At 46.6% G+C, this 25,637-nt stretch overlaps 1 protein-coding gene across 2 annotated transcripts; it reads left to right on the top strand.

Annotated features, from left to right (window-relative positions):
- Positions 1-2,650: 2,650 nt before the first annotated feature.
- Positions 2,651-23,385, top strand: Prxl2a (peroxiredoxin like 2A). Of its 2 annotated transcripts, none has more exons than XM_048339160.1 (6): positions 2,651-2,790; positions 11,395-11,574; positions 14,802-14,893; positions 18,352-18,492; positions 19,578-19,742; positions 22,587-23,385. In XM_048339160.1, exons 2-6 carry the CDS (start codon positions 11,397-11,399, stop codon positions 22,698-22,700), a joined length of 690 nt encoding a protein of 229 aa, XP_048195117.1. In that variant the 5' UTR covers positions 2,651-2,790; positions 11,395-11,396; the 3' UTR covers positions 22,701-23,385. The 2 variants fall into 2 exon arrangements, with proteins under 2 accessions (XP_048195117.1, XP_048195118.1); XM_048339161.1 differs by having other exon boundaries at positions 11,412-11,574.
- The last annotated feature ends 2,252 nt before the right edge of the window (positions 23,386-25,637 follow it).

Here is a 25,637-nt window from a genome sequence, read left to right on the forward strand (position 1 = left end):
ATCTTTTGCTCATATGTAGAATGTAGACCTAAAATAACAACAACAACATCATGTCATGACTATAAAAGTTGAGTTGTTGGGAGGGGGAACCAATGAGAGGGAGGAAGGGAAAAGAAAAAGGGTTATGGGGATAATATAATCAAAGTATTATACACTATATACACAAAGAATTGAAACCCACTAAAAATCTAAAAAGGAGTGGTTAAGAAAGAGTAAAAATCCAGTTCCAGCTCCCTTCCTAAAGTTTACTGGCAATTAGGTCACGGTCTAGTTGCTTTCCTCTGGTGAGCATGATATAGAGGCTCTTTTCCGGCAGGACCTGTAGGTATTAACAGCTCTTTCTGCAAGCCCAACTGGAACTGTAGGTGTAAACTCGGCTTCCTCTCTAAGAATGAAAGTTCCTGAAGGCAAGAGTGGCTTCCATTTTCTAGAATGAGGAATCTGCCTGACACAAACCCAGCTGCTATTTCCAGATGAGGGGCTACACTGGCTGAAATGTAGTACTCAGATGGAACATTATCCCTTAGATCCCTTTTCCACTAGACTATCCTGTTTTCCAAGGTTTTTGGAAAGGACTGCCTTAGGTAAAAGGGTAGAGTTTTCTAAATAACGTAGCTGAGACTCAAGTTCAAATAAGCCATCTTCCTCCCCCCCACCCCAGTTTTTCCTTCCTCCCTCCCTCCTTCCCTCCCTTCCTTCCTTCCTTCCTTCCTTCCTTCCTTCCTTCCTTCCTTCCTTCCTTCCTTCCTTCCTTCCTTCTTTCCTCTCCCTCTTTCCTCTCACTGGTGTGAGTGTGGGTAGGATTGGGGTTTGAGGGAATGAAAGGAAGGGGGTATCATTGTTTTGTTCAGCCTGGTTTGGAAGACGTTTGGTGTTTTCTTGTATTATATCTTTTCTTTCTGTTTCTTTAATGAAACAGAAGGGCTGAAACCTAGTCATAGAGGGAGTTGTTTGATCAAAAATATTATAAGTATGTATGAAAATACCACAATGTGGTATTAGAACTAGGAAACTGAAAGGGAATACTAAAATCGACAGACACAGGGTAAAAAACAAACAAACAACTACAAAAGCAATATTTGCAAAACTGGTGTAATTGAACTGAACAACTCTTGGGGGGAAGAGAAAAAGGGAGGGGGGAGGGGGGAATGAGGGAGGAGGTAACAAACAGTAAAAGAAATGTATCCAATGCCTAATGTATGAAACTGTAACCTCTCTGTACATCAGTTTGAAAATAAAAATAAAAAAAGAAAAGAGGAAAAGGAAAAAGAAAATACCACAATGTACAACTCATTTGTGGTAAGACAAGGAAAAAAATAAAAGCCAGATAGCTGAATGTGTGGGGGTCAAAGTCCTGTCAGAATCTGAGGAGCAGGCAGCTTCCCAAAAGCCATTTCTCTGGACTGAGGCTCAGCACTCTTTCTGGCTGTGGAGGCCAGATCTGGCCAGCACCATATTGGCCACATGGCAATTGTATCTAGCATCTTGTCTTGATGGGTGTGCCTGGATTCCTACAGGAAGGGAAGTCCCATCCCCAGGTAATGGGTGTTCCTGAATCCCAAGAGACAGGAGTGGGCACATGCCCTCTAGGTTACTGAACTTGTCAGTCAAGTGCTTGGGACTGGGGGTTTCCTGTGACACAGCCCCCTGATCTAACCCTATTTAGGGCCAGGCCAGCTCAGGTGTCATTATGCCATGCCAGGTGTCTCCATGTTCGTGTCCTGTGTCCTGTCTCCTGGCTCATCTCTCGTCCCCATGGCATTCCAATTCAGCTCTCCATTGGAGCTGGAATGGTTTGTTGGTATCATTTTGGGTACTTAGAAATCTGTCCTGTTTTGTGTTATATGTTTTTCTGAAACCTGGGACCAGTCCCTCTGGAACTTCCCCAATAAATTCATCTTTTAGCTTGAGACTGTGTCCGCGTGGTAGACTCTTGGAGGGATGGGAAATCCCCTCCCTCGTACCTGTAACACTGGCCACTGACCTCCTAGAGTAGGGATGTGGAAGGAGGAGGGAGACTAATTCCAAATTTGATGGTCACTTCTGGAGGGGACACTCACCAAACACATCATTCCACAATATTCTCAGCCATTAACAAGCAAACACACAAAACTAAACTATTCAGGCACTGCCCTAACGGCTCAGGCCCCTACTCAGCAGCTGAGATCTGAGGATCAGGGTTCAAAGCCAGCACCAGGGAGACAAATCCCTGGGACTCTTCATCTCCAATGAAACAGCAATAAGCCAGAAGTGGAAGTGTGGCTCAAGGGGTAGAGCGCCAGCCTTGGATAAAAAAGCTCCAGGGCAGTACTCAGGCCCTGAGTCCAGGGAGCAAACACACACTGAACAAACAAATAAGCAACAACAACACACTGTTCAGCTGCACACCTGGTGGCTTGGATCGATTTTAAAAGGTGCTTCTGGCGAGGCTTGGGGACCTGCGTTCCCCGTCTGCAGAGGCGTCAATCAAAGCCGGGCTGGACAAACGCTGGGGGGGGGGGGGGGGTCTAAGGAGCACTCGCTCGCCAAAAGCCTGTGAGGCTGCTGCTGCGAGCGCTCCCGCGGAGGGGCGGGGCCGCGAACCTCCGCGGGGGCGGGGTCAGGTCACGTGGGAGCGCGTGGGGAGCCGGCGCGTACTGCGCAGGCGCGGACCTAGGGAGGTTGCGGAGCGCGGCGTCCAGACCCCATTTGGGAGGTAGGCGGGCAGGAGAGGCGCACCTGCGGTGAAGCGTGGCGCGCAAGTCGTTGCAAGCCTGGGAGGTCCGCGGAGGCGGGGCAGGCCGGGTGCAGGTGAGGCTCCCTGCTGGGCTGGTGGGCAGCGCCGGTAGACGCGGAGTGGTCTAGCGACTGGATCCTCCCTGAGCACCGTGCACGCCACCTTCCCGGAGGGAAGACCCGGGACTTGGCGCCGATCTGAGGACGAAGTCTGGGCTTCGGGGGCCCCCATGATTGGAGTGAGGCTGGTGACACCGACCGGTCTGAATTGTTGGGACGAGGGACTGGCCTGGGCTTGGGTCGGGAATGGGGGTTAAAGAGGTAAGGGTTGGGGTAAAGGGGGGGACGGCTGGGGGAGGAGAAAGGAGGGGTGCTGACCACCTCAGATGAGAGAACAAGGGGCCGGTCCTGCCTGTGCCCGCAGCCGTGTGCAAGTAATGGAACTTTCTCCGGCCTCGGAGGCGCTCGTCCTCCTCCCCAAGTATAGTTACACCCTCACCCCAACCCCGATTTCAAGTTTGGACGCCCCTCTTCTTCCCCCCCCCCCCCCCCGAATTTCCAAACTTAGTGCCGAGAGGCGGCGTGGGAATGCAGAGACCGCGGGGCCGAAGCGACACCCTGGGCAGGTGCAGAGCCGAGGGGGGGGGGGCGCGGGGGCGGGGGGGGCGCACTTCGGGAGGCCCCCGAGGCCGCACTGAGAGTTCATACTTAAACCACTGGGTTCTTCTTACCCCTATCACGCCACAGCCCGATTACCCAGCCCCCTCGAATCATTTTCCCTCTAAACCCCGCAGATGATCTACTTAAAAAGGAAAGTGTTGCCTGGTCCCTTTGGCTCACGCCTGTGATCAGGAGGCTAGCTAGATATGAGGACCGAGGTTCCAAGTCAGCCCGGGCAAGACCGTCTCTGAGACTCGTTATCTCCTACTAACCATCAAAAAAGCTGGAAGTGGCTCAAGTGCTACAACGTTACCTTTGAGGAAAAAAAATCTTAGAGACAGTGCCTAGGCCTTGAGTTCAAGCCAGAGAGGCCCGCGCGCGCGCGCGCACACACACACGGCTCAAAACAAACCGAAAAGGAAAGTTTTGAGAAGAAATGTCATAGAGTCAGCTTATACAGCTTAGATGTCCTGAGATCTTGCTCAGTTAAAAGGAACCCCGCCCTGAACAAGTAGTATTTTGGGCCAATCATTGACAAGTCTAGACCTAAGAATCAATTGTACATCAAATCTATGGCATTTTATTCCTTTAATCCTTTATGTGTTTTTTAAAGTCTCTTATAGAGGTGATTCAAGAATCATCCCCATTACTAATACAAAACAGTTCAGGTTCATACAGTTTGTAGGAATTAGAGTTCAGTTATTCATACAGCTTCTAGAAATTAGAACCTCTCCTTTCCCATATTCCTTTATAAGAGCATATGAATTAATTGAGACCTTCTGTGTTGCCCCTGAAGAGGCACAAAAGATCATCTGTTCATCTTTTGTAGCACCCAGAAGGTTTGGTTCTGACTGGAAACTTTAAGGCTCAAGTCCAGACTTTATCAGTTGCTCAAGATAAAAAGCAACTCTCCTGCCAGTTGGGTACTTGCTCTTTTGTAAAATGTTGGACAAGGCTTCAAGGGTCCCATTGGTTGTGACTTGCATGGCAAGAACTGTCCAGAAATGGTGAGAAGGGAGCCAGCATCACCCCCCTGAGCTCAGTGACCTTTACCATGGGAGATTGCAACTGGATAGTGCCCTTTGCCTTTTGTGGCTTTGCTAGAGCAGAAGGCACTGTGGAGCTGCCTCAAGGGTGGCATGAAGTCTGTACAAATGTCAGCTGAGGGGAGACAAGCCAGGGATCTCCATCCATCCCGAACTTCTGCCCAGGAGGAAGACATGTGGTGTCACAGCTGTAGAGAGTGTTCAGCATTTGGTATCTGTCCTGACCTTATAGGACAGTGAGTGAATCGGAGCCTTACAAAGAAGAGAAAAAGTGTGGTGGTGTGTGCTTATAATTCCAGCACTGGGGAAGCCAGTGGCTGTCCCCAGTTATCCAATGTAAGGTATTTTGTTACAGGAACACAAATGGACTAAGTTAGGAAGAGAGCCATGTCTGTGAAGAAGGAAAGGTAGGAGAGGATGATGAAATTATGATTTTTAAAAAAATAATTTTAAAAGCTAGAGTAAAAAAAAGTTCAAGGAAAAAAGTTCAGCTGGAGCTGCATAGTGAAATTCTGTCCCAGAAACCAAAACAAACAACAACAAAAGGGACCAGACAATGCTGCCTTTTAATTCTCACATGTGCCTTTCTTGAACATTCTTTTTGAAAGCCTTTACAATGTCCTTGTTTCTAAGAAGATCTGAGGTACAGAGGGTTAGGATCACATGTAGGGGAGGAGGAGGGAGAGTTTAGGAATGGACACTGTAGTCCAGTGTCCTTTCTAGTATGGTCCTTGCCCTTCTGCTGGCACTTAGGTAACTCGATGGGGTTGGTATTCTAAGTCCACATTGTGCAGTGGGGGGCCGGGGTAGCCTACACATACCCCACCCTCAGGTATGTCTCTTTTGCTTGGTTTGAGCATTTGTTCAAAATTCTCTGGACTCGTAATGTGAGCAGGGAGAAGATTGAGCCACAGCCAGTTAGTCCAAGGAACAGCACTGAGAGCTGGAGGCTGTGACATGTAAATGAGAGCTCAGTGCAAGTGAGTGGTTCTACTTGAAGACAAAGGTGGGTTTGAGGGTGTCTCCTATTGGTTACTGTATTATTACACTGTTGAGCTGGCCTTGGTTTCATTTATTTATATATTGATGTATTTATTATTTAGTTAGTTATTTCTGGTACTGGGGGTTTGATCTTAGGGCCTCATACTTGCTTGGACTTGATTGCTTGGCTGGTACTCTACTACTTGAGCCATGCCTGTGGTAGGGAGCCTAAGCTCCCTTTTTGGTGGTTATTTTGAACTCCGGAGACTTCTGTCTGGGCTGGCTTCAAACTGCAATGCTGTGGATCTGACTCTTGAGTAGCTAGGATTACAGATGTGAGTCATCAGAGCCCAGGGGCTCTACACTGCTGCTTTTGAACTGTCTCTTTAGCATCTACACTTGCCAGAGTTTTGTTACCAGCTTCTCAGCTGAGAATGAACAGGATGGCCCTTAAGATAACATTTGACATTGGTTTATAAGCTACTTGCCCAGGATTGGACCATGGAGAGGCTGGGCTTTGCTCCTGGTACCAGATTTCCCAGGCATGGTTTAAGAATGCTGTCACTGTCAGCTGCTTGTGGCCAGTGATCAAGATTTAGTACCTGCAAAGCTCCCTTCTCCTGAGCCCCTGGCTATAGAGGCCTAGTACCCAGAGTGTTTGATGCTGTATTAAAAACTATGGGCAGCCAGGCACTGGTGGCTTATGCCTGTAATCCTAGCTACTCAGGAGACTGAGATCTGAGGGTCTTGATTCAAAGCCAGCATGGGCCAGAAAGTCCTTGAGATGCTCATCTCCAGTTAACCGCCAGAAAACCAGAAGTGGAGCTATGGCTTAAAGTGGTAGAATGCTCAATAGCTTAGGAACAGCACTCAGTCCCTGAGTTCAAGCCCCATGACTGACAGAAAAGAAAAAAAAAAAAAACCTGTGGGCAGGGCCAAGAGGCCAGGTGCTGTTGGCTCATACCTGTAACCTAGCTACTTAAGAGGCCTCTGAGATCTGAGGTTCAGGGTTCAAAGCCAGCCAGGGCAAGAAAGTCTGAGACTCTTATTTCCAGTTAACCACCAAATAGCCAGAAGTGGAGTTGTGGCTCAAGTGGGTAGAGCACCAGCCTTGAAAGAAAAAGCTAGGAGGAGACCTTATCCAGACCCTGAGTTCAAGCCCCAGAAGTGGCCCCTCCAGAAAAAGAATCATGGGTTGGGTGTTGGGAGACCCAGACCCAGTGACAGGTAACCTGTGCATTTGACCACGGACTAACCAGTCCTTCCTCTGGAGCTGTTTTCTTATTTAAGAGAAACTGAATCAGAGCCTTGAGAGAAGGGAGTGGAGGAAAGCTGGGCAGATGGAGCATTCTTGCAGCCTTGTTCACTAAGGCCTGAGGCAAGGAGGCTCAAGAGGCTCTTGCTCTCCCTTGTTTCCCTCACCCCTCCTTCCCAGTCTCCTGTCTGCCTCAGGCCCCTTCTTTCTGTGGAGGGAGGATTTCCTGGGTGAGGCCAGCTGGGCAGGTGTACCCTTGCTGTCTCTACTTGTTTCAGACAGGAATTAACCTACACGTTGCTGATGCTTTATCTTATTAAGACTTTATCAGTTCCTGAGCAGAGGCAGCTTCTTCCACAGGCAGCAGTTACGGCAGAGAAGTGAGTGTGTACACCCAGCTGGCAAGCAATAATTGCAGACACTCCCATGGCTTTCTAGAAATCAGATCCCTGTGCCTTCACTCGGTATTTTAGTGTGTCACAGTTAGATTGTACTCTGCCATCTCCTCAGATGAGGAGACCCAAGCCCAGAATATTTTCATGGTTTATGTCAGATCACCTAGCAGTGGAGCTAGGACTCAATGTAAGGTCACCACAGCCCCATCAAACCTATCCAAAATTGCCTCCCATCTGAGCTAAAATTGGATGATTGTAAGTTCCATTTCTGCCTCACTGTGAAAATCAGAGAATGAAATTCACATCTCTTTGTTAAACATTAGACATATTTTCTAGAATCCATGTTAAGAGCTAGGATGCAAGAATGAGTAAGACAACAGCCCTTGTCTTCATTCTGTGCAAGGACCTATAGTTTACACAGTCCATTTGCTCAGTGTGTAAAGGTACATGTATGCTCACACATATGTGTGCACTACCAGATATGAGAGCAGTCATATGGCATGACTTTGGGGAAAGGATGTGGGGGAAGAAAGTGTTATTTGTGCTGGACCTCCCAAATCCACCGATGTTTAGCTGGCATGGATGGGCAGAGCATTCTGGATAAAGGAAGCATCATGAATAGTTGTGCAATCTTAACCCAGAATGGTCTGGTGAAGGCACTTTAGTGGCCAGGGATGAGGCTAAAATGATGAGCTGAAGCTAAAGGCATTGGAGGGCACTGTTATCTGTGCTGAGAAGCTCATTGTCAGCGAGAGTCTGAAACCAGAGAGGGATGTGTGAAGATCTCTCTGGCTGGAGGATGGAGAACAAACTAAGTAGCCCCAGTAGACTATGGCTGAATCCATTCACTTCTGTGGCTATTGAAATAGGCAAGGCACAGCATGGGAGCAGTGACGTGAGAGAAGTTGGCCAGCAAACACATTTACACAATGCACAGAGCTTCCTGGTTGGCTAGTGTGGGGCACTGGGTAAAACGTGACTCTAGTTTGTAACTGGAGCTGAGGGCCAGATACTGTGTTATTCAATGAGGCAGGGAACTCAAATTGACTTTAGTGGAGAGATGGTCCTTATTGAATAGGGTGCAGACAGAGATCCATACAAAACCCCCAATGGAAACTTTGAGTTAGAATAGGAATGAAGACTTTGAAGTCAATAACCCAGATAAGTGGGTGGAAAATGGGAGAGTGTGGGGGTTGAGATAGAGAAGCCAGTGGAGTAGCAGAGAAAGAGGAAAGGAGAAGCCGACAGTAGAAAGGCCTTCGAGAGTTCCCCTGGGTATAGGTGAGGGATGATCATAGAGCTGGCTGCACAAGGAGCTGTGGAGAAAGAGACTCCGATGCTATTTGTGTGATTTGTGGGCTGGGTTAAGGGCTTCACTTCATTAGTCTGCACCAGAAAGCAAAAAGGGGGGGGGGGGTCAGCTGGTGCTTAGAAAATGGTATAGTCTGCCTGACTGCAAATGACTCAATGCTTTGCTGGGGGGGGGGGGGACAGGGAGGTGACGGGGAGGGTTGGCTGCCCTCTACTTCTATGTTTCTAGAAGATTAACTATTGGCAGCTGAGTGAAGCCCAATGGTTACTGTGTAGCCAAGTCCTGCCTGTGGAGTGACTTAGCTTAGGGGCCTAGGCAAAACTCCCTGCCTCCTCTTGCCCTGTCTGCTCACTTGTGAGTCTGCCAGATTTCTTCAGCAGAAACAGAGTGAGGACGCTGCGCTGCACGGTGAGTACCTGTGCTCAGGTTTCGCCTGTGGGATACTTGAGGGTAAGGTCCATGTGGGAAGGACCGATGAGTTCCTTGTGTAAGAGATGGGCTCAGAGCTTGAAATTGTTTGGGCAGGGTGGGTGTAGAGATGCAGGTGAAGAAGAACCAAGTATGTTTGGACTCCAGAACGAACGCCCCCTCTCCCCTGACTGCCCTTACTTGGAAGGAAAAAAATAAGTGGAGCCTAGGGGAAGATCCAATGAGCTTAGCCTAGGGAGCCCAGCTGGGTCCCTTCCTCCTACCAGGCTAACTTTTTCCCAACCCAGCTGCCACTCTGAGCTGTTCCAGCTGTTGTTTGTTTGTGGTCTTATTCTGTCTCACCTTCTGTGGGAGAAGGAAGATCAGATAAAGTACCCAGTGAGGAAGGGAATACTGTAGACGTAGATGACAAGTGGGGGCTGGCTCTTCTGTAAACAATCTTCAGGGCACAGAAGGGGAGGAAAGAGAAGGGACAGCTGCTTTATGGTAAATTTCCTTTAGGGAAGACATGGTTTCACTGACTTTTATGACTGAAAGGAAAAAAATGTTGCAGCTGGGTACTGGTGGCTCATACCTCCAATCCAAGCTACTCAGGAGGCTTTGATCTGAGGATAGGGGTTCAAAGCTAGCCTGGGCAGGAAAGCCAATGGTACTCTTATTTTCATTTAGCCACCAAAAAACCAGAAGTGGATCTATGGCTCAAGTGAAGAGTGGCATCCTTCAGCGAAAAAGCTAAGGGACAGCTCCCAGGCCCTGGTTCAAGCCCTAGTACTGGTGCATACACACACACACACACACACACACACACACACACACACACACAGAGATCATTCTTAATTATTTTGAAGGCAGAGGGGAATCATACCTTCACAAAGTCATTTCTGACTGTGTGGTGAGTGTGGTGAGCCAGGGGTGACGGCATATTATAGATGACAAGTTTTCAGGTCCTGTTGGCCATGCCCAAGTGGCACTTCTACAGTTGTGTGGCCAAGCAAACCTACCTCTCCAAACCTTGGTGTTTGTAGCAACAAATGAACAGTCAGCATCACAGACTACTGGGGGAATGAACTCAAGCCATGCCAGTCAAGTTGACTGGAAATCAGGGTTACCAGCTTTCAGTGATCTGGGAGACCCATGTGGAAATGGAGAGTTCTATCTGCATATTAAAGCTCCCTCAACCTGTCCTTATTTTCCTGTGGTGGGAATAGTCTGTTTTCACTGCTCAGTTCTGGCAGAAAAGCCCCCTGCTGGAGCCCCCTGGGAACAGTGTGTTTCCTGAGAGAAACCTTTCTCACCAGTAGGGCAGATATGGCTCCTCTATAGCTTCGTGCTTTAAGGGCCTGCAGTGAGGCTACCTCCCCAGAGAGAGGTGACTGTCTGTTCATGCTTGTGTGTGTGTATGTGTGTGCCCGTGTGTGCATGTGCACACGTGGACTAATGTGTGCTAATACACTGGGACTTGCACTCAGATCCTTGGTGCTGTCCCTTAGCATTTTTGCTCAAGGCTAGAGTTCTATCATTTGAGTCACAGTTCCACTTCTGGCTTTTGGGTGGATAATTGGAGATGACTTTCCTGCTGGCTTCAAACTATGATCCTCAGATCCTGAGTGGCTAGGATTACAGCTGTGAACCACTGGCAGAATTCTTTTCCCAATCCTTGTCTTATGTCCAGATTCCTCCTTTCCTGGCTGGATCCTGTAGGGAAGAAGTTGTGTCTAAGCTTGATGGGTCACACCCCAAACACCTGTCCCTAGTGGTTGAAGCATGCGGAGTCAGCCTCAGCCTTAGGGAGGAAGGCACTTGGATGAGTCCACCCTACAATGGCTGGGGAGCCAAATGGAAGGAAAGGATTGGGTACTCGTGAGATTTTCCACCCAGAGGGAGCTTTATTACTTGGGCATCTAAGATGCAGCCAGGAACAAGGCAGACTCAGACAGGAAAGGCCCATTGAGAAGCTCTCGCCTTGACCCAGGTTAGCGGAAATTTCAGATCTGGCGCCAGATTTGAACATGCATCGACTGCTGGCTTGTTTTTAAAGATACTTGCTTTCTTATCGGCTGTGGTTTTATGTATTGCTTACTTTTTATTGTTGGTTTATTTTTTTTTAAATCACGAACCTACTTTGTTTCTATAATGAGTCTGAAATGAAGCTATTTTCTTTTAGGAGAAATTCAGTGAGGTTGCCTCTTACAGTGAATAAGAGGTACTGGTTGGGTGCTGGCTGGGGTCTTGAATAAAACATGGTCCTTGCTTGTGGAGGGTTCTTAAACTAAAAAGTAAGCCAGTGTCCTGCAACCACAGAGAAGAAAGGTGTTCTTACTGAAGGGTGTTTGTAGGGGGGAGAAGGTGATTGGTATATGAGGCATTAACAGAAAAAGGGAGAGGGCATGGGACCAAGAACCTGTGTGTGCTTATGGGCTGGCTCTGGGAGAGTTGGTAGGAAGGGTTCTGAGTAGCCTGTCTCTGATTGGTCAGTCTCTGATGCTCTGGCCCCTCCTCCATGGCCTCTTGGTGGATGCCCCTCCAGAGCTTTGTGCAGAGGAGATCAGATCCCAGCTGTCCTGTGAGAGCAGTAACATCTTCCTTCCTCTCAATCTCCAGAAATGTCTTTTCTCCAGGATCCAAGTTTTTTCACCATGGGGATGTGGTCCATTGGTGCCGGTGCCCTGGGGGCTGCAGCCCTGGCACTGCTCTTGGCCAACACAGACCTGTTTCTGTCCAAGCCAAAGAAAGCCACACTGGAGTATCTGGAAGAGATCGATTTAAAGACTCTGGAGAAGGGTAAGGAGCCGCTTTGCTAGTCTCAGTACTTTTCCAAGGACCTAGTATACAGGCTTGCTCCTGTTTTCTTCCTAAATTCCTTTTTTCCCCCCTTTTCTTTATTTTTTAAATTATCTTTGAGTAGTTGTACAAAGTTCAGCAGGTCAGTTTATGAGTACAATGCATCCTGATCAGTGCTACCCCTTCCAGTATTCTCCACCTCTTTTTACTTAAGAAGCCAAGGCAACAGATTGAGGGAAATTTGGTAGAACCTTGGCAGTACCATTTCCCTTACACTTTGATTTGGGCTGATTCCTTTCCATGAATCCACGTGATTAAATAGGTGTGCTCTTGAAATAAGTTGCTGTTTTATCTTTAAAAAAGACAAAACAGAATCATTTTTTTACTCTATTGTTGTCTCTCTGTCATGATAAATTGATTGCCCCATAATATGTAATATTAGTCTACCATCATTTAATAAACCAGCCCTTCCAAAGAGTGTTCTAAAGAATCCCAGCTTGTGGGATCTTCACAAAAATATAAATAAAAAATAGAAGAAGCTGTGAGTCAGGTTGGCCTGAGGAGTACACTTTACCCACTAAAGCTTGTTCAGCACAAGGTTTTCCAGCCTTATTTGATATCCATCTCCTCCTCCTGCCTTTTTGTTTAAGTAACATCTCACAGGCACATGGATGCCCCTGGGAAATACTAAAAGAACCTCTCTCTTTCCTTCTTTGTTTTGGAAGGGTGGGTGGTATTTGAGTTTGAACTCAGGAGCTTTGTACTCATCCAACTTGCTTGTTTATGGATGCTTCTCTACCACACAAACCATGCATCCAGCACTGCTTTTGCTAGCTATTTTTGAGATGGGGTCTAATGAGCTTTTCTGCCCAAGCTTTCTTCAAACTGCAATTCTTGGCACCTCATCTTCTGACTAGGAACCCAAGTCCAAGTATTTTTTTTTTCTTTTTGTGTGGGTGGTGAGGCTTAAACTCAGGGTTTGAGTGCCTTTTTGCTCATGACTGGCACAACTCTACTTTCAGTGCTTTTTTTTCTGGTAAATTGAAGATAAGAATTTCACAGATTTTTGGGGGTTGGCTTTAAACCATGATCCTTAGATCTCTGCCTCTTTGAGTTGCAAGGATTATAGGAGTGAGCCACAGATACCTGTCTCAACTTTTTTTTTTCTTTTTTGTGCTGGCACTAGGGTTTGAACTCGGAGTCTATGTGCTGTCCCTTAGTGTTTTCACTTAAGGCTAGGGCTCTACCACTTTAACCACAGTTTCACTTTCAGCTTTCTTAGTGGCTAATTGGGAATAAGAGTCTCACAGACTTATCTGATTGGGCTGGCTTTGAGCTGTAATTTTCTGATCTCAGCCTCCTGAGTAGCTAGAATTTTAAGTGTGAACCACCAGCACCCAGCTGGGCACCAGTGGCTCATGCTTATAATCCTAGCTACTCAGGAGGCTGAGACCTGAGAATCATGGTTCAAAGCCAGCCCTGGCAGGAAAGATTGATTAACCACCAGAAAACTGGAAGTGATGCTGTGGCTCAAGTGGTAGAGTGCTAGACTTGAGCTGAAGAGCTCAGGGACAGCGCCCAGGCCCAGAGTTCAAGTCCCATGTCTGACAAAAACAAAATGAAAAACATGTTGACTTACTCCCTTTGAATATGGGGAGTGGGAGAGGGGGAGGGTGTTGGGGTGATGTTTTGTTTGGAAGTTTTGAGGTTCTTTTCAATACTGGGGATTGAACTCAGGGCTTTATGCTTGCTAGGCAGGAGTTCTAACACTGAAACCACACTTCCAGCTCTTTTTGGGTTTCTGTATTTTTTTCTTTTTATAATGGATCTCCCTAATCTTTGCCCTAACCTTTTCCTGGTCTGACTTTAAACTTACCATTTTTCTACCTCTTCTTACTGAATAGTTGAGATTACAGGTATGTACTACTATGCCTCATTCCTTTGAATATGTTTTAAGGTTTTTTCAAAGTATAAGACCTTTTTGGTTTTGGCAGTACTTCTGTCCTACAGGTATTACATGTCTACCAACATTGGCTATTAACAGAAATGACATTTTGGGCTGGGAATATGGCCTAGTGGCAAGAGTGCTTGCCTCATATACTTGAAGCCCTGGGTTCAATTCCTCAGCACCACATATATAGAAAATACCCAGAAGTGGCTCTGTGGTTCAAGTGGTAGAGTGCTAGCCTTGAGCAAAAAGAAGCCAGAGACAGGCCCTGAGTTCAAGGCTCAGCACTGGCAAAAAAAAAAAAAAAAAAAAAAAGGAATGACATTTTGCCAGAAATGTCACAATTTTCAATGTTCGGTGTATGGGTTTGACTCAGGGCTTAAGTTACATTTTAGATAGGAACTCATACATTTTTTTTTTTTTTTTTTTGGCCAGTCCTGGGGCTTGGACTCTGGGCCTGAGCACTGTCCCTGGCTTCTTTTTGCTCAAGGCTAGCACTCTGCCACTTGAGCCACAGCGCCCCCTCTGGCCATTTTCTGTATATGTGGTGCTGGGGAATCGAACCCAGGGCCTCATGTATATGAGGCAGGCACTCTTGCCACTAGGCCATATCCCCAGCCCCAGAACTCATACATTTTGTGGGCTGATCTGGGACTGATCCCTTTGCCTGTGCCTCTCTAGTAGCTGGCATGATAGCTGAGTGCCATCATAACTCAGCTATTTATATTTTCTTTGTGCCCAGTACTGGGGCTTGAATTTAGTGGCTCAAGCTCTTGCTTGGCTCTACCTCCAGCTTTTTGCTGGTTAATTGGAAATAAGAGTCTCATGGATTTTTCTGCCTGTGCCAGCTTCTAACCTTGATTGGTTCTCAGATCTTCACTTCCTGAGTGGCTAGGTTTACTGGTCACAGGTATGAGTCACCAGCACCCAGCCTCACACCTAGCTTTTTTATTAAGATGGAGTCTCACTAGCATTTTCCCTGGCCTAGCTGCTAACGTCCATCCTTTCCATCTCCACATCCCAGGTGGGTGGTATTATAGGAGTGAGTCCTTGAAAATAAATTTTTCTGGGGGAATGGGCTTTGGAATATAAAGACAGTAGGATTCTTACTAACTTTACTAACTTCCCTGAGGAAGATGAGCATTCCTCTTCTGTGCTTATCTTTTTCCATCTGGTCCTTTCCTATGCCTGGCTTCACTCGGTGTATTTCAAGTAGGGCTTGGGAAAGAGCTGGGCCAGGCTAGGAAGAGCTCACAAGTTTCCATTTCTTCTCCCTCAGAGCCAAGAACTTTCAAAGCAAAGGAACTATGGCAGAAGAGTGGCGCTGTGATTATGGCTGTGCGTCGGCCAGGTTGTTTTCTCTGTCGAGAGGTGAGTGCCTTTAAGGATCTGTTTAGGGAGAAAGATCCCAACGAATGTCCCTAGGAGCATCCAGCCAGGACCTGGGCCACCCGTAGTGCATTCGTTTCCTTCATTCCTGAGCTGGTTTCTGTTTCTTATTCTCCATACTTACTTTAACAGGTTCTGTTCTTGCCTTTTAACATCTCACCATCTCCTCCTAGGTTTAGCAACATACTTCCTCTGGTACTTGCAAGCATTTTACCTGTGTCTTGGACAAGATTCCCATTGGACTGCAGCAGCCATGGGTCCCTTTTCTGGGTTTCTGATGGTGGGCACAGACACATGCATGTTACCAGCAGGGTCTGTAGCACTGCTTATGCTGCTTGGTCTATGGTGAAGTTGCAGCATGTAGGGAGGCCCCTCAGGGTCGAACTCTAAGGACCCACCTATCTGTCTGCCCTCCCCTCAGAGGCATGCCTAGTATCTGTCACCAAGTTGGAATATACCAAGTTGGTAGAGCTCATTAGCTGGGTCAGCTTCAGGTTGGCCCCTCAATTGGAAGCCATCATTGCGTCTATGGTAAGCTTTTCAAGGGAAAGCAGGGGTTGTACTCAGTCTTGTCTCTCTACAGATGACTGAAACAAAGGTCAGAGCCAGGTGCTGGTGGTTCATGCCTGTAATCCCAGCTACTCAAGATGCTGAGATTTAAGAACCAGGACTCGAAATCAGCCCTGGCAGGAAAGCAATTCCACACTTATCTCTAATTAATCACACACACACACACACACACACACACACACACACACACACACACACACACACATCCTTGAAGTGGAGTTGTAGTGAAAAAGCTAAGGAACAGCACCCAGACCCTGAGTTCATGCCCCAGTAGTGGCATAAGAAGAAACAAAGAACAAAAGGAATAAAGGCCAGAGTGGCTTGGGGACTAATCCAGGTATTTGCAAAAGCCTCTGGTTCAGGGATTTCTGTCTTGTCTGAGAGGAAGCTGGCATCGACAATATTCTTGACTGTCTGGGGTCATCCTCATTCCTCTGGTTGTCCTGGCCAACCCAGTGGGATTTCCTTGTCAGCCCTGCTGGTCTTTCATCTTGCTGAAGGCCCCAGATCCCCTTCAGTGCCTTCCTTTCTGGCACTTGCATTCCTGTTAACTTGTAGGCTCTTCCTCCTCCTTATCTCTTGGCAGAACAACCTGCAAGTACTATTCCCATTTTTATGAAAAAGAAGAAGATTGGTGCTGCAGAAGCTGTAGGCAAGCCACATTGCCTGGAGATGTGTACTAATTGCTTCTTGCATTCAAACAAATTACTTTATCAGATACAATTATTTTATAGTGCTGGAGGTCCAACTTCCAGTGTGGAGTCTGCCTGCATTCCCCCTGGAGGCAGAAGCAGGAATCTGCTGTTTTGTCTTTTCCAGCTTCTAGAAGCTGCCAGTGTTCCTTTGCTTGTGGCTCCTTCCTTGAATTTGAAAGTTAGCAATAGCTGGCCATGTTCTTCTCATGCTGCGTCTCTGTGACATCAATTTTTCTGTCTTTTTTGCCCGTTTAAGGAACTTGGTGATTACACTGGGACCAGTCAGATAACCTAGGTTCATTCTTTTTTAAGGTCTATAGATTAGAAATCTAAATCTCACCTCAGCCTTCATTCCTTTTTGCTGTGTAACCCATGTGCACATGTCCTAAGCATTAGGATATGGTCATCTTTTCAGGCTTGTTTATTCTGCCTCCTGCTGGAGTCAAAGTTTAAATTCAGGATTCATTCCAGTTCTCTTGTGTCTCTAAATACCAACTAAAAGCTTGTTTTGGCTTGATCTGACAAGGCCAGTAAAGCCCAGAAGGTTCCCAGAGCAACAGAGTGCTGTAGCCTAGTTTCCTCTGCAAGTCTGGCCCTTCCAGAACATTCTGTGGAAACTTACTGTTGCCAAAATAGTAGGCAGATGGTAATCTGAATTATTTGGAGAGGCCCAGGGAAAAGCCAGGTGACTCGATTTCTACTCTGACTTTGCATGGTGTACTTTCCAGAGAAAGCTGGGAAAGCTCATCTTCCATGGATGTTCTTTAACCACATTAGTCACTTGTAGTCTGGCCCTCTTCTGCTCTCGATCACTGGAGCCCTTGAGAGACATGATCCCTTCCACTGTGCTGGGTATATTTTTTCTCATTCTGGAAAATAAAAAAATTGCTGGGTGCCAGTGGCTCACATCTGTAATCCTAACTACTCAGGAGTCTGAGTTCTGAGGATTGTTGTTCAAAACCAGCTTGGGCAGAAAAGTCCATGAGACTCTTTTATCTCCAATTAACCACCAAAAAGCCAGAAGTGGAGCTCTGGCTCAAGTGGTAAAGCACTAGCCTTGAGGGAAAAAGCTAAGGGACAGCATGTAGGCCCTGAGTTCAAGCCCTAGTACTAGCATAAATAAATAAATGAATAAATGAATAAACAAACAAAAAAATTTTTGCCAGTCCTGCGGCTTGAACTCAGAACCTGAGCCCTATCCCTGGCTTCTTTTTGCTTAAGGCTAGCACTTGAGCCACAACTCCACTTCTGGCTTTTTCTATATATGTGGTGCTGAGGAATTGAACCCAGGGCTTCATGTATATGAGGTGAGCATTTTACCACTAAGCCATATTCCCAGCCCCCAAAAACAAAATTTTTAAAGATAAATGTACTTGCCACTACTTACATTTGTACCAGAGACTAGCAGGAGACATTTGAAAGGATTTCTTGCCCTTGCTTTAATTCTGACACCTAATGTGAGAAAGGAATTAATTCTTAAGGTGGAAGTTGTCCATGAGTCCCGCAGTCTAGTTTATGCATCCAGTGCCTGCTTCCTCAGTGTCAAGGATATCTGTGCTCCTTGGCTTAGTTACCTTCTCCCCAGTAGCCACCTGCAGATCTGTCCACCTGCTCTCCAGTGCTGTTTCTCTCTGTCCAGCTGTGTTCTAGGCACTGAGGACTCCCAAGAAATGGGGAAGACCTTGTATTGAACCATGAGACACATTTGGGAATCTGATCAACAACACTCAACATAGTAGCAACATGTAGACTCAGCACACACAAAAAAGGAAGACAGAATATGCATGAGAAGCAAGGTTTTACTCCATGATGGACAAGCCAGGGAGACCTTTCTAGAATGTGGATACCTTTCCAGGGGTCACTTTGATCTGGATGAAGAAGGAAGATTATAGTAGGGGATGGAAGCTCTTGGAGCAGAAGTGTAGAGGCCATGGTCACATGATCTACATGACATGTCTGAAAGGCCCTTGTGCTACTTTGGTCCAGCACAGGAGAGGGGCCGGGAGACAAGGTAGGAGAGAGATTCCCAGGCCTGCATTGTCTCTGGCATGTTGTTGATGCTGTTCATCTGGTGCTTCGTGCAAACCATGCTCTGGGCCTGTGGGGGAAAGAGGTGGTTTATTGGCTGCAGAGCCTCCTGGAGTTTGTTTCCCTGAACTTCCCTGTGTTCCACAGGAGGCTTCCAGCCTGTCCTCTCTGAAACCGAAGCTGGAGGAGCTGGGCATCCCTCTCTATGCAGTTGTGAAGGAGGACATCAGCACCGAGGTGAAGGACTTCCAGCCTTACTTCAAAGGAGAAATCTTCCTGGATGAAAAGGTGTGTGTGGGATATGAGTGTGGGTTGCTGGTTGGATAGATGCAGGCAGGCGAGGACAATGCTCAGCTGTGGAGAGTTCAGTGGACCAGGGCCTGTCTGGCGTGAAGCTGGAGGCCAGCCTCCCCTTCAGCTATCCTGAGCCTGCAGGGGTTCACCAGCCCTCTGAGCAGAACACAGACTCTTTAAAGTAATCAAACTCTTTTTTCTAATTATCTTGTACTAGGGCTTCAACTCAGAGCTTTTTTGTTCATGGCTAGCACTCTACTGCTTGAGTCACAACTCCACTTCCAACTTCGTGGTGATTAATTGGAGTTAAAAGACTCATGACTATCCTTCCTGGGCTGGCTTTGAACCACAATCCTCAGATCTTAGCCTCCTGAATAGCTAGGATTACAGGTGTGAGCTACCAGTGCCCTAGCAGCCATCAAACTCTTGAAAATTGTTAATACAAACTTTTCCTGCAGTGTGATCAAGGAGAGGAAAAAGTAGCTAAACCCCATCCAGTGCCTCTACCCTTACTGGTTGGGGCTATAGCACAAGCTCCTGTCCCCTTGATTATTGCGGTGTCTTTCTCTCCCTTTCATTCCCCTCTTTGCAGAAAAGAGCACTATTACTGTGTGGGCACACGAGAAGTTACAGAGTTGTTTACTAGGTTGGACTGGAAGTTGAACTCTGGTTTGGGGGTACAGTGCCTGTAATCCTAGCTTCTCAGGAGATCTGAGGATCACAGTTAGAAACCAGTTTAGGCAGAAAAGTTTGTGAGACTCTTATCTCCAATTAAGGAGCAAAACTGAGGAAGTAGAGGTGTGGCTCAAGTAATAGATCACCAGCTATGAGCAAGGGTGGAGCCCAGTATCAGGGGAAAAAAAAAAAGAAGAAGAAGAAAGCTAAACCTACCAGTGCTCTCTCTTTCCTCCAGCAGTTGAATGTGGTCCTGAATGGGGTTCTGGGGGTGCAGAGGGAGGAGCTGAAGCTACAGACTGCATCTACAGCTGGGAACCAAAGCATTGTTGGAAACCTTCCTTCCCTGGGGAAGACCGGGAGGACTACAAGCCTACTCACCCGAGATCTCTCTTTTTCCATAGAAAAAATTCTACGGTCCCCAAAAGCGTAAGATGTTGTTTATGGGATTCATCCGTCTGGGCGTGTGGAGCAACTTCTTCCGGGCCTGGAATGGAGGCTTCTCGGGCAACCTGGAAGGAGAAGGCATCATCCTTGGGGGAGTTTTTGTGATGGGGTCTGGAAAGCAGGTAAATCGTGAGTCACTGCAGCTCGATGGAGTGGTCACAGGGGGAGGAGGAGGCCCTGGCCTGGGGTCAGGACTTCCCATATTTGCAGGCTCCAGTCCTATGAGGAAGGGCAGGGACGGTTAGTAAGAAACACAGAGGAAATAAAACAGGAATTCAAATGCCTCTTGTTCCACAGACCTTGCTTACTTTGTCCATAAATGGTCTTCAAAAGTGCTTTCCATAGCCAGGTGCTGGTGGCTCACACCTGTAACCCTAGCTATTCAGGAGCCGAGATCTGAGAATCCCAGTTCAAAGCCAGCTTGGAAGGAAACTCTGAGAGACTCTTAACCTCAACGCCCAAAAAGTCAGAAGTGGAGGTGTGGCTCGAGTGGTTAGAGAAGTAGCCTTGAGCACAAAAAGCTCAAGGACAGCACCCAGGCCCTGAGTTCAAGCCTCCAAACTGGTGCATGTGTGTGTATACACACACACACACACAGTGAGTCCCATGATCCCTTCCAGATCTCCAGATCCCTTTCCACTCTGGCACCATGGGGGCCTTTGGATTCCTACCTTTACCTCCTGTGGCCTCTAGGGCAAAGGTTGGAACAGGTGGCAGCCTGTCCTTGCCTAGTCATGACTCAACTGGTGTTCACAGGCCCAGCTATTACATTCATGGTGTTGGTAGGTGTGGCGTTTGTGTTGGTTCTCCTTGGAGTCTGTCCTTCCCTTCCTAGTGGACTGTAAAGGATCAGGGTTTAGTGTATATTTTTGTCGGAGGGAGGGGGTTTTACTGGGATGAAACCCAGGGCCTTGTACCTGTTAGGCAAATACTCTACCACTTGAGGTACGCCCCGAGCCCAACATCTGTGCTTTCTTTTATTGGAAGTACCAGAATCTGAACCTAGAGCCATGTGCATGTTAGGCAAGTGCTGAACCACTGAGCTACCCACCTGTTCCAACCTTTTTGCAGTTCCACTGCACCAGGTGCCACTTGGCGAGAATTTCTTTTCTTCTAAGACTGTGGGAAGCATATTTGCTTTAAAGTGATTTTGTACTGTAGAAAATTAAGAACAGCAGAACAATGGAAAGTCTTAGAGCATGCTGTGAGTTCAGCCACCACCCAGGATGTGGCCTTTGGCTTTATTTTTCTATTTTTCCGAAATGATACCTTGCTAAACTAAGTCTTGTTTTTCAGTTAGCAGTGTATCATGAGCATTTTCCCAAGCCATTATGCATTCTTCCTTGGTGTTTTGTTTGTTTGTTTTTACCACCAGATTACTTTATTGAGCAAGGAAATCTTAATTTCTCAGTGTGCTAGGAGTTTTTGTTTTATTTTGGTCTTTATAAATAATGATACGGGCTAGGAATATGATCTGGTGGCAAGAGTGCTTGCCTCGTATACATGAAGCCCTGGGTTCGATTCCCCAGCACCACATATATAGAGAACAGCCAGAAGTGGCACTGTGGCTCAAGTGGCATAATGCTAGCCTTGAGCAAAGAGAAGCCAGGGACAGTGCTCAGGCCCTGAGTCCAAGGCCCAGGACTGTCAATAAATAAATAAATAATGACAGAAAAAGCCAGGGTGCTGGTAGTTCCCCTGAAATCCTAGATACTCAGGAGGCTGAGATCTAAGGATGTGGTTCAAAGCCAGTCTAGGCAGGAAAGTCCATGAGACTCTTATTTCCATTAACCACACACACAAAAAAAGCCTGAAGTGGACTATATACTATCAGCCTTGAACAAAAAAGCTAAAGCAAAGCACCCCGGTCCTGAGTTCAAGCCCCAGGACCGACACTGAATTAATTTATAAATAAAATAAGTTGACAAATAGTAAATAAATAATAACAGAGCATAGTGCAGCTTGATGTGTTTCCAGAGTAAAGAACTCTTTAAGAAGGATTCTTTAATGCTAATCTCAAGCATATTGTTTTATAATGTTTTGTTTTTACCATTGTAGGATAAAGGTGGTGTATTCTATATCTTCATGCATTTTGCTTTTCGATATCAAAGTGTGGCCTCCAGTTTCTTAGGAAAACTAAAGGAAGGCCTCTGTCCCCTCTTCAGCTTGCCATCCAGGGCCTGCCAAATCTAGCCTCTGAGCTGTGTTTACCAGGGTCTTCTCTTCAGCTGAAATGTCCGTCCCTCCTCCTCCTCCTCCTCCTCCTCCTCCTCCTCCTCCTCCTCCTCCTCCTCCTCCTCCTCCTCCTCCTCCTCCTCTTCCTCCTCCTCCCCCTCCTCCCTCCTTCCCCTCCTCCCTCCTTCCTCCTCCCTCTTCCTCCTCCTTTTTTTTGGGGGGGGGGGCCTATACTAAGGCTTGAACTCAAGGTTTCACATTCTCGGTTTGGCTTTTTTGCTCATGATTGGTGGTCTACTATTTGAGCCATAGTTCCACTTCTGACTGACTGGTTAATTGAAGATGAGAGTTTCATGAAGTTTCTTCTGCCTGGGCTGGCTTTGAACTATGATCCTCAGATCTCAGTCTCCTAAGTAGCTAGGATTATGGGCTGAGCTACCAGTCCCTGGCTCAGGCAAAATGTTTTTACCTGCTGTCTCTATCTATAAACATCCTGTTTATCTGCTATATTTTGTCATCTGTGAACTCTTCCTCGGTCCCCTTGTCATCATTCCTTCCTGGTTGCATGCTACAGAAGTGCTGTTTGTAGAGTGTAGACAATGTGCTGTGTCTTTCCCTAATGTTTCTTCCCCAGAAGCCTGGTCTCATCAGGGCAGTGTTGAGCCTGATTAAGATCTGTGTTCTCAGCTGCTTGCACACAGGGCTTGATGTGTGGACAGCTTATGCTTATGTCTGTGTCATGTGGCTCTGAGGAGAAGTGATGTTTCTTTTTTGTTTTTGCTTTTTCCTAGGGCATTCTTCTCGAGCACCGAGAAAAGGAATTTGGAGACAAAGTAGAATTGCGTTCTGTTCTGGAAGCTGCTGCCAAGATCAAACCAGAGACTCTTGCCTCAGAGAAAAAATGATCACAGGAAAAGTTCCTGGCTCAGGGATAAGCATGGGCATACACCTGGGCTCACTAGAGCTGTTGTTTCCTCCCTGAGGAGGGAGAAGCCTGCTCATACCACATTCTTGCTGTGGACCCCAGTGTAGTTAACACTATTTCCTGTTTAATCTCAGCAAGGCAAATTGCCCCAAAACAAAACTGATAAAAATCGAATGTACTAATGAGAGTTAATTGCAGGTAAGATTGAGGTTTAAAGCCAACTATAGCAACTCATTACAAATTATACGGTGTTTCAATGCTATTATTTAAGATTATTATTTTCATCTTTACAAATCTAGGAAAAGTCGAGGCCAAGATATTGCTCAGTGGTAGAGTACTTGCCTAGCATGCACAAGGTCCTGGGTTCTAGCTCCAGCACTGAAAAAATAACAAAAAAACAAAACAAGAGCAACCTAAGGAAAACTGGTGATTGACTTGAAGATTGGGAAATACAAGGATTTTGGCTTATCTACCTTCTGTTAATGACCTGTTATAGAATGTCCAAGTAATTCTCACAAAGGGATTGATGTTTTATGAGCTAGTTCAGGAAAGGAAAATTATAACATGAGATCTCTTGTTTTATTGTTTTACCAGTGCTAACCTCAGAGATCTGATTTTCTAAAAATAATCATCTCTGGCTTTAATAAAATTGTATATCAGAAATCGCCTTGTATATGCAAATTTTTTCTTTAAAAATGAATGGTAGTCAGATGCTAGTGGCTCATCTCTGTAATCTTAGCTCCTCAGGAGGCTGATATCTGAGGTTTGTGCTTCAAAGCCAGCCTGGGCAGAAAAGTACATGTAACTCTTCTCTCTAATAAAGTACTACCAGAAAAGCCAGAAGTGGAGCTGTGGCTCAAGTGGTAGAGCACTAGCTTTGAGCAAAAGAAGCTTGGGGACAGCATCCAGGCCCTGAGCTCAAGCCCCAGAATGGGTACCAATAATAATGATAATGATGATAATAAATTTATCAAATAAAAGTCTTTGCCATAGGTATACAATAAGGGGAGAGGACTCTAGTCCTGGTGATCTAAGAGGTTTAGAAATGATTAGAAAGATTCATCCCAGCATTCATGTTAGTGGTCTGACCCTTTCTGGAAAAAGACTGGCATTTAAATCTGGTAAGTCAGGAGGAGAAGGGCCCTGAAAGATGAAATACAGTTCACTCATGAATTTGTTATGTTCAGATGGTGTCATAAAAGTGCAAGGCAAGCAGACTCTTAGGGGACTTCTGCTCCAATAGTTTCCCCCAAGGCACTGAACTGGCCCAGGAATAGAAGGGTAATCCAGAGAATCAGAAAGAGAAGATTTACTCAGAGAACTAGCTCAGCCTGGAGAAAGGGGGTCTACCACTTAGGAAAGCAAAAATGGAGACTGAGGCAAGTGTGGTGGTACATACCTGTAATCCCAGTATTTGGAAGACACAAACTATAGATCCACCTAGATCCACGGGGCGACGAGGCCAGCTGGGCTACCTGGCCAGATCCCTGTCAAGTTGAGAAAGTAGGAAAGGTGTAGGAACTAAGTATGCTGAGTAAGGAAGGGCTCAAACCACATAGGCCTAGGTCAGGCTTCAGGTGCTGGTGGCTATGTGGAGGGCTAGGTTTCCTCAGTCGGAGGAAACACTCTACAGTACCTGCAGTGTTGATATGACATCTTCCCAAGAAGCTCTGGTCCCTGGGTCCAGCTGATGATGATAGGATGACTCCAAATGAATTCTTTGGAGCCCAGACGAGACTGGGTAATTAAAAATTAATCTAAAACAGCTCTCTTGCAAGTTCAGAAGGAAGGTGAGTACCTGAGAGCACCTGGCACCAATGCCTGAGTAGATGTTGTCGGGATCAGCTGTCTGCACAGGCCATGTAGCCCCTGTCCCATGGTGTGGAAAGGGCTCTGGCTTGCGTCATGAGATAGTTCAGTTTGCAGTTCGTTGTGATCTTAAATAAAAGCCCCTGTACTCATCACTCATTGCTAAAGCGAGAGTGAAAATTCCTGCCCAAGTTGAACACTGGCATCTCATGCCTGTAATCCTTGCTAGTCAGGGTGCTGAAATCTGAGGATCACAGTTCAAAGTCGGTCCAGGCAGGAGAAAAAAAAAAAAAAAAGCCAGAAGTGGAGCTGTGCCTCAAGTGGTAGAGTGCCAGCCATAAACAAAACAAGTCAAATGAGCTAGAGGCTCTGAGTTCAAACTCCAGTACCACCAAAAAACAAAACAGAAAGCAACTCACAAAGCTCCTGCCTACTATTCAGAGCCATTAGTGAGAAATTCCTGAAGGGTTGGTAAACATAAAGTAGTGCTTCTCCAACTTCAGTGTACATGCAAATCACCTAAGTATCTCATTAAAATAGAAATGAAGGCTAAAAGGTGGTAGAAAGATTGTGTTGTCTTTAGGGAACAATAGGTAGAGTCCTCGGCATGGCATGGAACTGTGTAGAGAGCTCTCATCTGTGCAAAAGTAAGTGACTGGGAATTTTAAAGGAAGGATAAGGGAGTAGGGGAGGGGGAGGGGACCTCAAGGTCAGAGAAATGGAAGTCGGGGTCCGGCCAAGTGACCAGGCTCTCTGGTGACTGGCAAGTTTATGAAGTTAGACTCCTAGCCTCCCACAAGCCTGGGAGTCAGCCTGCCTTTCTTAGGCAGGGAGTTAGCCTTGCCTTTCTTGGTAATTTTTATTTCAAAGGCACGACACCCAAGCCCTTGCAAAACCCTGGGCTTAAGAGGTATGTGTATATCTCAAAGGGATAAAGAAAGGATTCACAATTGTATGTGTACCTCCTCCCTGCTTTTCTTCCTTCCTTGTTCTGTTCCCTCCCTTTTTCTTCCCTTCTCTCTTCTCCTTCCTTTCCCTTCACTTTTCCCCTTCCCTTCCTTTCTCTTCCCTGTCTTCTTCCCCTTCCTCATCCCTCACCTTCCCCCCA

Source organism: Perognathus longimembris, chromosome 2, assembly GCF_023159225.1.
Source record: "Perognathus longimembris pacificus isolate PPM17 chromosome 2, ASM2315922v1, whole genome shotgun sequence".
NCBI classification, from domain to species: domain Eukaryota; kingdom Metazoa; phylum Chordata; class Mammalia; order Rodentia; family Heteromyidae; genus Perognathus; species Perognathus longimembris.

Bases quoted from the DNA above. Each gene is read 5' to 3' on its own strand.
- Prxl2a (XM_048339160.1), top strand. From the start codon at position 11,397: ATGTCTTTTCTCCAGGATCCAAGTTTTTTCACCATGGGGATGTGGTCC. The intron at 14,894-18,351 runs GTGAGTGCCTTT...TGTGTTCCACAG, and splicing joins GTTGTTTTCTCTGTCGAGAG to GAGGCTTCCAGCCTGTCCTC. The intron at 18,493-19,577 runs GTGTGTGTGGGA...CTTTTTCCATAG, and splicing joins AAATCTTCCTGGATGAAAAG to AAAAAATTCTACGGTCCCCA.